Consider the following 15,364-nt stretch of genomic DNA (forward strand, 5'->3'; position numbering starts at 1 on the left):
GAAATCAGGTGGTGTTTACAGAACACTACAGAGAAAGAATCTTTTGCAATCTAGAAAACTAAATCACCTAGCAAGGTAGACAGTTGTATGTTTAAATCTAGTTTACCTATTAAATCATTCTTATTATTCAGATTAGCTTAATAGTTATAAGTGTTATTTTGGGAAAAGTCCTCTCTCCTTTTTTGGACAGATTCTGTATGTAAGGACTTTTAACTAGTCTTGTGGTTGGCTATTCAGCTACAGACAGACCTTTGCCTTTCACATTAATTTTTTTTCCCTCAGAGCTTATGTTTGGATGTTTACTATGTCCTTAAAGATGTCCTGAAAGGAAAAACTAAACCTCGGTTTTCAGAATGGAAATTAAAGGAGACAAAGGCTACATGGTAATTTGGCAAGTCTATTGTTTCATTGACTGTCATTCATTCATTCTTAAAATTAAGTGCCTACGATGGGCCAAGCCCTGTCTAGGCATTGGGTCTGTAATGGTAAGTAAAAACTCATGAGGTCCCTGCACCCATGGGGTTGATTTACCTTCTCCTTACTTTTCTCCACCCATTTTAAGGGCAGTTTCTAAGAGTTTGAAGGCCTACAAAAACTGCAGGCTTTTTGTTCCTTAAAGGTTTTGTTTGTTTGTTGTGGATTACCAAGGTCCTATTTCATGACGGTGATTTCCTTGACTATAGAGAGGGCATATTATAAAATCTGGACTATCCTGCAGAATTTCTGGAAGGATAATCATTTAATACTAAATCAGGGTTTAGGGAAGTAGAATGGTATACCTAAAATGATGATATTTTAAATATTGATCACACCACTTGTGGGTAAATAGGCCTCAAAAGAAGAATGAATACAGGTGAGCCTTGCATAGAACTAGACTGTATATTTGGTGTCTACAGTAATCCTCACATTTTCTGAGGGCACTATTTTCATGATGCTTTTGATTTTGTTATTATGAAAAGTAGAGGGCTTCCCTGGTGGCGCAGTGGTTGAGAGTCCGCCTGCCGATGCAGGGGACACGGGTTCATGCCCTGGTCCGGGAAGATCCCACATGCCGCGGAGCGGCTGGGCCCATGAGCCATGGCCGCTGAGCCTGTGCGTCTGGAGCCTGTGCTCCGCAGCAGGAGAGGCCACAGCAGTGAGAGGCCCGTGTACCGCAAAAAAAAAAAAAAAAGAAAAGTAGAGATAAACTGATATCAGAGGGCATTGGAAAGGATCTCAGGAGAGAACCAAGGTGAAAAGGAGAAGAGTCGATGTTTCAGCTAACGCTGGACAGGAGAGTAGATTATCTTACTTATTTTTGGAAAAGCTTCATTGATTACACTGACAGTCGTAAGTGATTTTAAGCAAGAAAGTGGATGCCATCCCCAGCCCACCTGATACACATGCTATTTTTCAAGATTAATCTGTAGGATTGTGCATGAAAGGCAGAAGTGGGGTAGAGACTGGCAATGGGAAAGGCAGTGAGGGAGGCTTCCTGGAAGCACGAGGTTGGTTATTTGTGATTTGGGCCCGTAGAGATTAGTGGCTTTGGGAGTGAAAAATAAAGGGCAGAAGGAGAAGTTCAACAGAAATGAAAAACAAACAAACAGCAACTTGGAAAACAGAATTTCTTCCAGTGGGAAGTGCTCAATCCACTCCATGGGAGACAAAACCAACGCTACTTACTGCTCTGGAGTCTGTGAGGGGCGACCGGACATGAAGCTGCGACATTCCTCAGGTGCAGAGGTCACCTGGCCTTTATCCACAATGCTTCCTGCCTCTGACCTGTGCAAATGGTACATTCCACCGATCACAACATAGCAGGACACCACCTCCCAATACTTCATATACTTCATAAAGCAAAACACTTTGTTATAGACAACTTAAATGCCCTGCAAACCCTATACCATCATGAGTCTATGTCGGTATGGAACATATCCTACCATTTGAGTCATGACCTAGCTACCTTATTGCCTAAGGATACCACCATCATTGCAGACAGAGCCATTAACTACTGGCAGGATTTTAAGATTAGGTATTTCTTTTAATCTCTGTAAGTGGCAATTCTTATATAATAGGCATACAATAAATTCATATTCATTAGAAGAAAAAATAATTGGGCATTGCTCAGCAATTTTTCTTTTGCCATGTTAAAAATATTACTTGCTGAACAGGATGATACGGTATCAGTAATTGCTTTTCCTTTCTGGATAAGAATGTAAGTTAGCTATAGAAGGGACCAAAACACAGATAACATTTTACCACGTAATTAAGAGCTATGAAGTGTGGTTCAAGTGTATGAAAGTTTGGGATCAACTGAGCTCTGATTCATTCAAAGGCAGCATTTATTTGACAGTAAACTCATTCCTTTTCTAATCTGTTGCTGGGCCACCACCAGTGATATCACTCGTACAAAAAATTATAGTTCCCCCATCCCTGTACTGGAGTTACACACCACGTAGGAACCACACGGACAGTACAACAGAAGATTATATTCTACAGACATAGGCAAACCCTCATATTCAGAGAGCTCAAGCTTCCAACCTTTTACCACCTCCAGGCTTAGATTCTGGTTCATTTTCCTCCACCTTTTTCCCTGGTGCCAACTTCTCAGCACTATCAAGCAAAGCACTGAGGGCCACTCTCCTGAAGACATTCCCATGGGCCTCTTTGATAAACTGGACCAGCTGACGGATGTCACAATACAGCCCCTGTTTGGAGGCCAGAAAGAAAGTGTGGGGAAAGATAGCTGTGATTGAATAGTGTCCACAGAAAGAGGGGTAGAAGGTAATTCCTTGGATCTAGATGAGCATTGGAATCATAAGAAGAAAACATATTACTACAGTGAAACCAACGGTATCCTGTCCCTCCATTGTTCCTATGGTAACATTACCAAGAACCTTGCCCATCATCCTTAGTATGAAAAAAGATGGTTACCATGCTTCATATTCAGAAAGTTGGCTGTATCATTAGAAAGACATCAATTTATACTTTTAACCACTGGATTCCCAAGCTTTTAATTTTCTCTCTTAATTGTGACTTCTGAAGAGATGCCTGCAAAAAAAAGGCAATCAGAATTTTGTCTAGACTAGAGATTTCAGTCTCTGTTCAGCTTCTCCAAATTTTCTGCATCATTGTGATAAAATATGCTAAGTCCTCTAGATACTTCCAACAGAGCCTGATATTCAAGGATGATCCATTTTGCTTCACAGATTTAACAAATAATACGTATGTTGTAGCCCATTTGAACATGAGCTTGACTATGGACTTAAGATGATACAGGGCTGTTAAAACCAACATATTAGTGATTCAACTTTTAATGCAGGACTTTTATTTTAAAGATATTAAGCTTTGCATTCAGCATTTCCCCCACTCTCTTCTCTCTTTAAGAAGGTAGTTACTGGGCTTCCCTGGTGGCGCAGTGGTTGAGAGTCCGCCTGCCGATGCAGGGGACACGGGTTCATGCCCCGGTCCGGGAAGATCCCACAAGATCCCACGTGCCGCGGAGCGGCTGGGCCCGTGAGCCATGGCCGCTGAGCCTGCGCGTCTGGAGCCTGTGCTCCGCAACGGGAGAGGACACAACAGTGAGAGGCCCGTGTACCACAAAAAAAAAAAAAAAAAGAAGGTAGTTACTTATATTCTTTGTCTTAGGAAACGTTCATGACAAAGCAGAACACAGAAGCCTACAGAACACTTATCTTATAACCCTTTTGGGTTTCAAAACCTAAGACCACTGGGACAATTATGCCTATGATGTTTAGAAAAGCAGAAGGAAGAACTACTAAGGAAAACATAGAATGTCCTTTGGATCCTGTGGGCAGCAAGGCCCTATGCTCTCACTCTGCAATTTGGTGGCTCCTCCATGGAAGGCAAGGCCCCAGAAAGCAAGGGTTCCAAACTCACCAGAGAGCCCATCCCTAAGCAGCAGAGAGTACTACGTGAACTAATAAGCATGACTGATGACTGAAACCCACGGAGCCTCACCAGGCGTTGGGTCCTACCTAAGACTTGGGGATCTTTGCACTACTCTGTGAGGTGGGGAGACCCATGAATGACTGAGGCTCAACTTCCAGCCATTCTGGTGGAATGGGGGTCCAAAGCCAAACTTAAGTTGATTTAAAGAAAATTAAGAAATATAGTATCTCTTCTATACACGAGTTTGTAGGTTAAGACTTATAAGAGCTTGCATATACTATAATCAACTTGTCAAATTACTTCTTGCCATGACCAAACCAAATGCATGGATGGTACCCAAGTTATTCACAAACTCCAAGAACCTTGCTAGGATGGCTTCAACAATCAGCAAAATTAAATTCCTTTTCATTTGGGGTTTTGTTCTGTTTATCTCAAGTTAAGTGAATACATAGTTTCAGTGGTTTAGAGTAGCTTAAGACCATTTCTTTGACTTAGGTAGATTAGCAAATAGTGTCCATATGTGTAAATGGGCTGATTTCTGCATAAGAGTCATTGTATCTAACAGATCGGTAAGACAGAGAAATGTTTCTTTATTCCTAGGAGAGACCTGAATTCATCTAGTCATATCAGATGTCTCAGTCTTCATCCACATTTTACTATCCCAAACCACAATCTCCTTAGTAGCAATTAAACGCTAACCTTTTATAGCCTGGCTCTCTGTACCTGTGGCTTCAGTGGTTTAATTAACAGTCTTTGTCTTTTTGAAGAGTAGCTAAAAGATTACAGTGTTCGATAAAAGAAGGCAAAACCCATTTCAGCAGCATATTTGCGTTAATTTTTAAAGTAAGCATGGTTTCAAACAAAAGCTTGGTATAACTTTCTTTAATATTTCATGAGCCAACACGCTGGGCTCTAGCACCTTCTCTCTGAAGGGCTCTTAAGTACCTAGCAACGATCCCAGCAACTACCACAGAACCTCTGAGATGGAAGAGATAATCCACTTGGCAGGTAGGATAACAAGAAACGGAGGAGAAATGTGTTGCTGAGTTTCTACTGAGAGTTACTGGTGACACTGGGAAAATAGATATTTTAACTTTAAAAGTTTTAGACTTCACTTCTCTTTCTCAAGGCCACGGCACGAGACTGAGAACTCCTGTGGGAAGAAGAGGTGAGCTTCTCACCAGATTCTCAGGGCTGTGCAATTCATGCGTAGTTGAAGCGCAGCGTGTGATGAGGGATTTAAACATGGCGCTGACGATGATGCCTTCCACATTTTGGGCTGTGGATTTGTTGTCCACCGTGCTGAAGTTATTTCCAAACCCAGCCTTGTCTGGAATGCAAAGGCACCAATTAAAGGCAGTGTTTCCATTCAGCTACATAGTTTAAAGAAGTAATGAAGTACTCCAGGACTTACCGAAGGGCTACACAAAATACAGACACAGAGGACTGAGGATACTCCCGGTTTGATCATCTCTATGAGGACTTAAAGATAAACAACTCATAGTCTCCTTCAGAGTCTTTACTATGACACATTCCACCACTTTGAGAAATGTTTTAAATGATAACTCTTAGCAACAAAAAGAGGATCAACTGTTGACCCTATGAAAGTCTTTTAAACCTAAGTAGTTTTTAAATAGGTGATCATGTAAAAAAATATATGGTTTACTGAATGGTCCCTCAGTGGAGACAGACTTAATTTGATTTGGCTTTTTTGGTGGTGAAGAAGGCTGGCTTCTCACTGGAAACTGTTCAGTCTGTGAGAAGCGGAGTGAGGTTGGGCTGACCAGGGGAGCTGGCAGGGGGAGAAGAGGGGGGACAGGGCCCTGCAGGGGCATTCATGCCAGCACTGGAAACACAAAAGACTGAGTCTGGCCAAGAGCTGCACAAGACTTCTAGCAGCTTCTAGGGAGTCCAGAGACTCCACAGCCACATGAATTGGAAAAATCTACCACCTCCCTCGGATCCGCCTCCTTATAACTCATTCACACATGAAACGCCGGTGAACTGAGGCCATCACCCTATGTGGCATTTTAGGCCACTTTTTCACATTTCCATGGACACATTCTGTGGCCTTGCCAGGGTATTCCTCATAGCTTGCGAGCCACCTGTGGACTGTAGGGGCAGGATGTGTGCAGCTCCAAGGCTGGTCAGATAGGGATGTGTGTCTCTGGCTGGCTGATTCATCGTGAGCCGCTTTAACGTCTCAAGAGTTCCAGAGGGAATTCATCACTTTAAAGGAACAGACCTTATTACCAACCTCTCACTGTCTGTGTCAATGGGCCGCGGATTCTCTTTAGATTTTACATTACAGAAAGAAATGTTTTAGTCTATTCTTATAGTTTCTATCTCAAATAGGTTAAAAAAGAGGGAAAAAAAAGTTTGTAATCAAGAAGTTCTCTTGCAGTACCTCAACTACGACTCTCACTTCATTGATTTATAAATTTGTTATGTGCTTGGCTTAAAACAATTTCAATAACATAGATTATTTCAGGGATTCTATAGGGAACAATATTTTCCTTTACTGTGAAAACCAAACAATAAAGCCTGGGGTACAAACAGAAAAACTGTTTCTAAATCCATCACAAATAAAAGGGGGAGTGGCATGAATTGGGGGGTTGGGATTCACGTATACACACTACTATGTATAAAATAGATAACTAATGAGAACCTACTGTATAGCACAGGGAACTCTACTCAGTGCTCTGTGGTGACCTAACTGGGAAAGAAATCCAAAAAAGAGGGGATATCTGTATACATATAGCTGATTCACTTTGCTGTACAATGGAAATGAATACAACATTGTAAAGCAACTATACTCCAATAAAAATTAAAAAGAAAAAAAGATTATGAAAGCAGGAAAAATAAATAAATCCATCAAATATAGCTCCATTATAAATTAATCAACCACTATCACACATATACTATATAAACAATAACAGCCTATACTAAGAAGTTATTTCTTCCCAGACTCTAATTAAAATGTATATTTTACTCAATCAGGCTTCATACATCACCTTCATTTCATTACTGCATTTGCATTCAAGTGGTATTGGAGGTGTTCATGTATTATGGATGCCATTCGTGTTCACTGGTTGTGCCCTGTAATATAGGTCTCTATACTGGAGTTTTCCTAAAGCCATGAAGCTATAGTTTATGAGCCTATCTATAGATCCCTTTGCCCATTCTTTTTAAAATTCAGTATATGTGTATATCAAAATTATGTTACTACTATGTTTACTGTCATGTTTTTTTTTTTTTCCTTTCCTATTTTATTTTGTGAAAAAATCACCAAGCACTATGCCTGGCTCATTTCATATTTGTTGAACTAATGAATATAGTTCTTTGTTCCTTGATCCTTGCCTCAGAAGTCATATGACAGAAAGTCACGGGAGAGAGAGGAGTGCCACGAGTAGAGCGTAAGGATAGAGGGGCTACAGGTGAGGGTGCCGCAGCTTTTCCAAATTCCCCTCTGCTGAGCTAAGTTGTCCTCAGAAAGCCTCTAAAGTGTGTCAAAGATGATGTACAAGCTTCTCGTGTTCATATTTTATTACACACACGATGCACACGCACACAGGTATCTTTTCCTCTCCCTTCTACCCCTGGAAATTTAGGGTGTCTCTGAAATGCTACCTGCTTTACCTCCCAGCGAGTTCTCCTAGAACTCGGTCCAGCTTTACTTACTGTCGGTGACCGGCTCCATACAAAATCCTAGCAGAGCATGCAAGAAGTCCACTACGTTATTGAGAGAGTCTTTGTTCACATAGTCCCTCATGGTTTGTCGGAACTGCATCTTATCTAGCTTGTATAACTTAGTGAGGCAGTTCTGGGCCTGCAAGGAAGGAAGAAAAGTGAAGAAGTCACAGGTACCAGCTTAAGCTACAGGGACACCAGTGGTCTGCGACAGAAGCCCTCAAAAGGCAAACATTTCCATCCATCCCTGCCGGCTGCCGCCCACCAACCCCGCCAGCCCCTCCTGTCTGAGAATGCATTGGGCAGAGACAGGTTGAGCAGTACTAGGTATATGACTTGGAGAAGGGCTGCTCCTCAGGAGAAACCCCAAACTAGGGGCTAGTGCTGTCCCAGAAAGAGCTCAGTATTTTTGCCAAGATCAAGATTTTAAGATCTCAAGGAAAAACTTAAAGTGTAAAATTTAGGTAGGTGATAGGATTGGTCATCAAGGTTTAGAAAACCTCAAAGGGTTTGTGCCATGGGAAGGAGCAGGCCACTCCCATGCTCAGCTGTCTTGAATTTAAGTAGATTTAACAGATGGTGTGACGGGGCTGTAGGAAGTGCTTTGTCCAGAGTCCTCTTATATGGTCAGGAGGGAAGGATCTTTGAAACATGAAAGAGGCATAAAATAAAGGCAAGTCTAGTTTGTTGATTTTTGTGTCTGCTTCTGAATGTGGAAGTTTGGTATTTAAACAGAAGTTGGTCTTCAGGATACGAAAAGCAATTGACCATTCACTAGGCCCTGCTACTCAAAAATATATTTCTTATGATCCAGCAAATAATTTTGCCATCTAGCAAAGAAAAAGGAAGTAATCCCCACCATCAGAACAAATAAAATCACATTCATTGGTTGGAGAAGGCCACAGACAGGATGCGCTAATACTGAGACCCTTAGACGTCTCCCTAACCCTCTCTTACTACTGAGAGAAAAATCACATTTGTGCAGTGCTTTGCTGTTTAAAATGCGTTTCTTGCTTGTAAGTGCATAACGACATTGGACTTTCACACCTTCTCTGTGATTTGAAGAGTTTCCCTATATTACAGCAGAAGAAACTGAGACTCAAAGAAGTCAAGGACTTTGCCCAAGTTGATACACCAAGTTTCACAGGAGAGCCAAAATTAGAAGCCAGGGTCTTACCTCCTTATAGTGGTTATTTCTCCTATGATATAATAGTCACATGAATAGTTTAGATAGTGATTGTTGAGGAAAATGTATCTAGATAACACCTACTTTGAAAAAAGATTTAAGATGACCAATAATAGAGATTAGTTGATATCTTGTGGAGAACAAGATCATCATAAAAAAGAAAGTCCTTAACAATGGAATGAAATCAGAAAATGATAAGAGAGAACTCTGGATTGAGGGGAAAAAGCTAAAGATCAAATGGGAGGGGACTTCCCTGGTGGCGCAGCGGTTAAGAATCCGCTTGCCAATGCAGGGGACACTGGTTCAAGCCCTGGTCTGGGAAGATCCCACATACCGTGGAGCAACTAAGCCCGTGCGCCACAACTACTGAGGCTGCACGCCACAACTACTGAAGCCCGTGCACCTAGAGTCTGTGCACTGCAACAAGAGAAGCCACTGCGATGAGAAGCCTGCGCACCACAACGAAGAGTAGCTCCTGCTTGCCGCAACTAGAGAAAGCCCACGGGCAGCAACGAAGACCCAATGCAGACAAAAATAAATAAAATAAATTTAAAAAAAATAAAGAAGGGAGGGGTGGCTGGGTGAGGACAACCTTAAAGGAGGATAGAGAAATTTGGACAATCAGACAGAAGCAAGGAAGTTACATCCCTGAGAAAGCAGTCCCTGAGAACTGGGACTTATTGATGGGCCTTAATGGTGGCCCAGAAGAAAATTTAAGTTACATGACCATTTTGACAAATCAAGGCCCAGAGAAAGATTCTTGGAAAACTCGAGAGGAAAAAGGAAGATTATAAAAGGTTGAAAACTGTAATTAGCAATAGGCATCCTGGTGTGACCTTGTTATAGTCTCTCCATCTGTATCACAAAGTCAGGCGGATTGATTTTTTTTCTTCCATTTTTCCTTTACTCGGTCATAGAAGATTGGGAAATTAGGTGTTAACCAGAGGTTACTGGTTGCTAGCTGTAAAGCAAGCTTCTTTTCTTATAAAATAAATGATTCTTGCTATAAAATGAAGCCTGTAAAGTACTTCTTGCTTCTCTGTAAAATACACCAAAAAATGCATTGTTTCAAATCTGCTCTTTAGAGGCTATTAGGACGTCTGAATGAGTTCAATCAGAAGTTTAAGCAAGAATCAGAATATCAAACCATAAGCATTTTGATTCTGAATGAATATTTTAAACTTCTCCAAGAGATATAAAGAGTGAATTCCCTTTCAATAATTTGGGACAAGCTAATGATTAAACTATCCCAGGAAACATGCTGGAATTGCTAGGCACTTTGATGAACATCATTGCAGTACTAATCTGTTTATTAAAAAAATAAAATATAGAGGACCTGATCTGGTAGAGGTAAGAAATATCTTTAATATATTAAAAGTAACTTCTGACAATCTAATGCCAGAGAAATCTGGAAATATCTAGCTTCCTGAATTAGACATTCCCAGGGAATATTGCTCAAATTTCTCTCTCGGGGCTTCCCTGGTGGCACAGTGGTTGAGAGTCCGCCTGCCGATGCAGGGGACACGGGTTCGTGCCCCGGTCCGGGAAGATCCCACATGCCGCGGAGCGGCTGGGCCCGTGAGCCATGGCCGCTGAGCCTACACGTCCGGAGCCTGTGCTCCGCAACGGGAGAGGCCACAACAGTGAGAGGCCCGTGTACCGCAAAAAAAAAAAAAAAAAACTTCCCTCTTGGACAAGGTGTTTACTAAGCATGGACAAGTAAGTATAATCCCTATAGTGAGTACTGAACTGGGCTACTAGAGAATAGAGGTATTGCCACGTAAATCGACAAAGTTGAGAAGGCAGGTAGAAAACTGGACATCCTGACAGGAAATATTCAGTACTCTTGAGGAAAGAACACATGGTGATTAAGCAGTAACAACAGCCTCTCAAGTGGTTTCTGATCCAACTAGCCCTACCTTCTCCTATTCTAGAAAGACAGGTTCTGATGTCAAAACGAGTTTATACCTCCAACTACAGCACGACACTTCCTTTTATATTTTGATGCTTGATTTCATAGAATTAGTTTTCTGCATGAGGAGTGATGTGGTTTTAGCCTTGAAGGCGTTTATTCATACTGTGATAGAATAAAAATCAAAGATCAAAAATCACATACACATGTGCAGAGATGGGGGCAATGTCAGCTTTCTACTGCCTTATTACTTATTATTTTGATTTCTTAAAATTTGGGGCCTCAAAATCTAGATCTTGGTCAAAGTTTTCAAGTTTCAGAATTTAGAAGTTAATTACTACGAATAAAACTCCCCCATGCAAATAATTAATATAATACAACACAAGCGAATATAAACGAAAGAGAATGATATACAGATGCATAGATAGGTAGATGATAGATTAGGAAAGTAACCCAGCATGCTAAGGCTGTGTGAACGTTTCACGACAAAACCTAATACCAAGGAAAAATGGGCTGGCATTAGACTTTGGCATGATCCTAAAACTCTGCTAAGATATGCCAAAAGGTTTCCTGGTCTCAAATTTGCATCAACCCCTTATTTTTAAGGGAATATTTTCTTATTATTTCAGTTCAAGAGTATGTATGAGGGCAACTGTTGCAGTTTGGACTTGTTGTGGAGGTGGGTTATTGCTCAAGTCTTAAGTGAACAGTAGTCATCAGTGGAGGCAAATGAAAATGAGCTGGAATTACATTTCCATGTTCCATTACAGAATTATGCTTTGCAAGCCTGAGCGCAGAGTTTCAAGTTTCACACAGTTCAAAGAGATATGATCTCAAATATTTAGTAGTCAAGGTTCATTCTCAAACAAAGCAGCCAGAAAATGACTGGCCACTTTTGTAGTCCTATTTTGTCCCAATAAGGGCCATTTTCCATATCTAAGAACAACAGACCAAGTCCTAAACTTTGGTCCCTTTTTCTAATATAACGTATGCTTCCATAGTGCCCAGGCAGGTGATTAAAAAGTTATTTGCCACGGACTATCAGAAGCTTGCTAAATGTATTCATTTTTGCAACGTTCTTTCAAACTCGAATTCACATGTTCCAATTATACACTCTTTTACCAGTTGGGAGTTGGCCTGCCCAGGCAGGAGGCAGAAGTGGTTTTCCCAATTAAACTTTCCTAAGCCTGGGTTTTAGATGTCTTGAGATATCTTGTGGGAATCCTCCCACCTTAAGACAGCATTAATTACCCTTACAAAATACAGTATTCTTCAGGGAACACTGACCCTCATTGTCAAAGGACTCATGCCTAATTTGGAGGGAGGGAAGAAGAAGAGGAAATGGAATCTACTTTAGTTCTCTTACATTCTCCCGGAATACCTGGTGTCTCAGACGATCCCCAGAGAGCCCTCGGTGTCCTTCTCCGCAACCATAGGCACATCCCAGAGACTTCACTATTTTGATGAGCATGGTTAGAGCAAGCCTATGGTTGCTGACGGGCGTACTTTCATCCTAGTACCCATGAACGAGAAAGAAAGAAGATTCGGTTCATTTAGTCACTAGGATTCTTTTGGTGCTAAGACTCTATTTTATTATTAAACCAAGTTTCTATGCTTTGCAGCAAGCCCCTGCAATTTGGGAAACAGAATTGTCAAGGGCTCAACAGGCAAGCTAACTTTTCAAAACTCTAGAACGGACTTACGAGAAAGAAAATGTTTATGCATTTTGAACACCCTCTAGTGCTACAGGATATGAATGCAGACCTCTTTATTAGAAGACATGCTTTCGTATCCTCGTTAGACCATCAGAATAACTGTCTAGAGAGAGACAGTGTGGACTATCAGTGAAGAAAGCAAGTAGATTTTCCAGAAGGTACCCTCATCAGCAGGCTTCTGTTAATATCACCAAGCAAGGATTATTGCTAAATTTCTGGAACTGATCAAAGTCTGAAACTGTGAAATCATGTGGCAATTTCTGACATTTTCAAAGGACTTTTCTAATTTTATACCTTCGTTATATTGTAATATTCATGCACAAGCAAAGAGAGAATATGTAAAAAAAAACTGTAAATATTCAGCATGGTTCTTTGAGGCTAAATCGGAAGCCCTCCCGAGGTGAACTGTGAGAAGTGTTATCATGCTCTCTCTTGACTCATTTAATCCTTGCTCTTGGTGAAGAACATAGCTTCCAGAAAAATGAACTTTCTTGAATTATTTCCAAAGAAGCATAAGGAAACTGTTGCTAAGGAATGATGCAGATCCCAGCGTGGGAGTGCCATTACCTTCAGGAAGCTCCAACATTCCTCAGTCCTTCTAGCTACTTTCTGCTGTCAGCACAGCCACTGCGGACCTGAGAGTCCAGCTCCCGTTCCTTAATTGCGTATGACGGTAGGTAAATGAACTAATCTCTCTGTGCTTTAGTTTTCTCACCTGTGAATCGAGGCTCCTAATAGCTTCCCTTCCTACTTCATCAGCTTACCGTGCCAAACAAATGAAATAATGAATAAGAATTGCTCTGTAAATTGTGAAGGCCTTTTCCATCTTCATATGCTCAGGTTGATACATAAACTTTGGGGCCATCCACATAGAAAGTATACTCAAAAGCAGGGAGGGTGTGAAAGGGATGGGGGTTATCTAGACACCATGTGCTGTTCATTATGTGATGGGGTAGGCTCTCTGCTCCCCTAATGTTATATAATTGGTCCTTTTTTTCTAACCAAATGCTCATGTAGTGGATGTGGTGCTGGACTCCAGAGATGCCCCCTTCAGCACTGAACATTCATTCTCTGAGCCGCTGGGAGTATTGATGGATGATAGCTCTCAGGTGAGTCCCTCTCCAGGCATTGCCCTTAGCTAAAGAGACCTGCCTTGATCCAGGTTATGCTCTCCTCCTGGAAGCAGTCTGCCTCCAATGGCTGGTCAAGAGCATAAAGAGTGTGTGTGGGGAGGTGTGTGGAATAAAGTGGGCTCCCTTACTTCACCCGGGGATTACCTTGAAGAGCCATCCCGTCTCTGGAGCTCCCTGTGTGATGGGCTGAAGTCTCTGTTACAACTACACTGCAATTCAACTTCTCTCTCTGCCCCATCCTGCTTCTTTTACACCCCACAGACGTTGATCCTGAGCAGACACCCCAGGAAACCTCCTGTGTGCATATCTCCTTGTCTGAGTCTGTTTCTTGCGAACTCTACAGCTCAGATGCTTGTAAATGGAAGACTCAAACGTACACACACACAGATACATACATTTATTTATTTATACATGCGTACATACATACATACCAAATTCAGAAATGTTTTAAATTCAAATCTTAGCTCCATAACCTTGGGCAAGCTACTTAACCACTCTGTGCCCTACAAAATAAGAATCATAAAAATATGTATTTCACAGTTTGTGAGGTAAAACATGGAAGGCATGTAATAATAGCAAAACCAGTGTTAATTATTATTTCTAGGTGTGGGGCACTGCTATCTACTGGGGACAACATTGCGCAAATTAGAAAAGGCACTCCTCTCGGTGGATGAACTAGAAAAAGGTGAATCCTCTTGGTAGATGCAGCCCTTGGGTAAACAGCTTGGTGAGCAGAGCTCAGACTGGATTTCAGTCCTGTCTGGACTCCTTAGGCGAGAGCCCTTGTGGAGTACACAGCCTGCACAGCCAAAGGTCACCCTGGGTATGGGCTGATTTGGAAGATTGGCTTACATACATTTAAAAACTATTGATATCATATGTTCCTTTAAAGCAAATTCCTAGCTCCAAAAGCTTTTTGTAAATATCTATTTGTATTTCTTTGGACCTTCAGATGTCCTTGCGATTTTGGCTCCTCTAGCAGAAGACATTCAGAAAGTTGTATCCAGCTACAGGCAGAAATCAGGACAGATATTAAATAACATTTCAAGCTCTCAGTACCAGTTAGTGGCAAATATAGAAATAGAAATTAGATCTTCCTTTCTGAATTAATCAATTCCCGCATGCTCCTGGCATTACTAGGTTGCAAAATTAGATAAACCTCCTGATTCCACTGAAAATAACAGATGGGATAGAGGCAGAACAGACCTGTGTGACTCCCAAGTACAATGTATCTGACCTACGGTCAGGTATGATTTTATAAATTCTCTGTATTACAAAGAATATTATTCTGTAGAACTAACTAAAAAACATTTGTATCTTTGGTGGCTGTTTTGGAGAACACATTATCTGACTCTGTAAAATCCCATCCTGATTTGGTTAAAGAGCATTTATATTATCAAGTAGCATTTATATTATCAAGTTTCTAGTATGACAGCTAGATTTTAAATAGGTAAGAGACTTGCAGTTCTTTAATATGAAAGTAGATGAAAACACTACTTTGGGGACTTCCCTGGTAGCGCCGTAGATAAGACTCCGTACTCCCAATGAAGGGGGCTTGGGTTCGATCCCTGGTTGGGGAACTAGATTCCACATGCATGCCACAACTAAGAGTTTGTATGCCACAACTAAGGAGTCCACGTGCCGCAACTAAGGAGCCCGGGAGCTGCAACTAAGGAGCATGCTTGCCACAACTAAGACCTGGTGCAACCAAATAAATAAATATTAAAAAAAAACAAAACCAAAAGAAATCCCCACTACTTGGGTGAAATTTTTGAACTAAAAACAAAAACAAAACAGAAACAAAATTCTAATAATGAACTTCAGAGATCCTCAT

The 15,364-nt window shown here is 41.2% G+C and overlaps 1 protein-coding gene across 11 annotated transcripts in view; it reads right to left on the minus strand.

Moving 5' to 3' along the window:
• Positions 1 to 15,364, minus strand: part of UNC80 (unc-80 homolog, NALCN channel complex subunit) — a 242,910-nt gene that overhangs the window by 178,046 nt on the left and 49,500 nt on the right. For 9 of the 11 annotated variants that reach the window (XM_067740742.1, XM_067740737.1, XM_067740741.1 and 6 more), the window contains exons 14-18: positions 12,049 to 12,195; positions 7,576 to 7,723; positions 5,076 to 5,224; positions 2,524 to 2,690; positions 1,666 to 1,764 (exon numbers count right to left, since the gene is read on the minus strand). In XM_067740742.1, coding sequence (XP_067596843.1) covers positions 1,666 to 1,764; positions 2,524 to 2,690; positions 5,076 to 5,224; positions 7,576 to 7,723; positions 12,049 to 12,195 — 710 coding nt within the window. The remainder of the gene's footprint in view (positions 1 to 1,665; positions 1,765 to 2,523; positions 2,691 to 5,075; positions 5,225 to 7,575; positions 7,724 to 12,048; positions 12,196 to 15,364) is intronic. The other 2 variants (XM_067740745.1, XM_067740738.1) reach the window with 1 other exon arrangement.

Source organism: Pseudorca crassidens, chromosome 6 (assembly GCF_039906515.1).
Source record: "Pseudorca crassidens isolate mPseCra1 chromosome 6, mPseCra1.hap1, whole genome shotgun sequence".
Classification (NCBI taxonomy): domain Eukaryota; kingdom Metazoa; phylum Chordata; class Mammalia; order Artiodactyla; family Delphinidae; genus Pseudorca; species Pseudorca crassidens.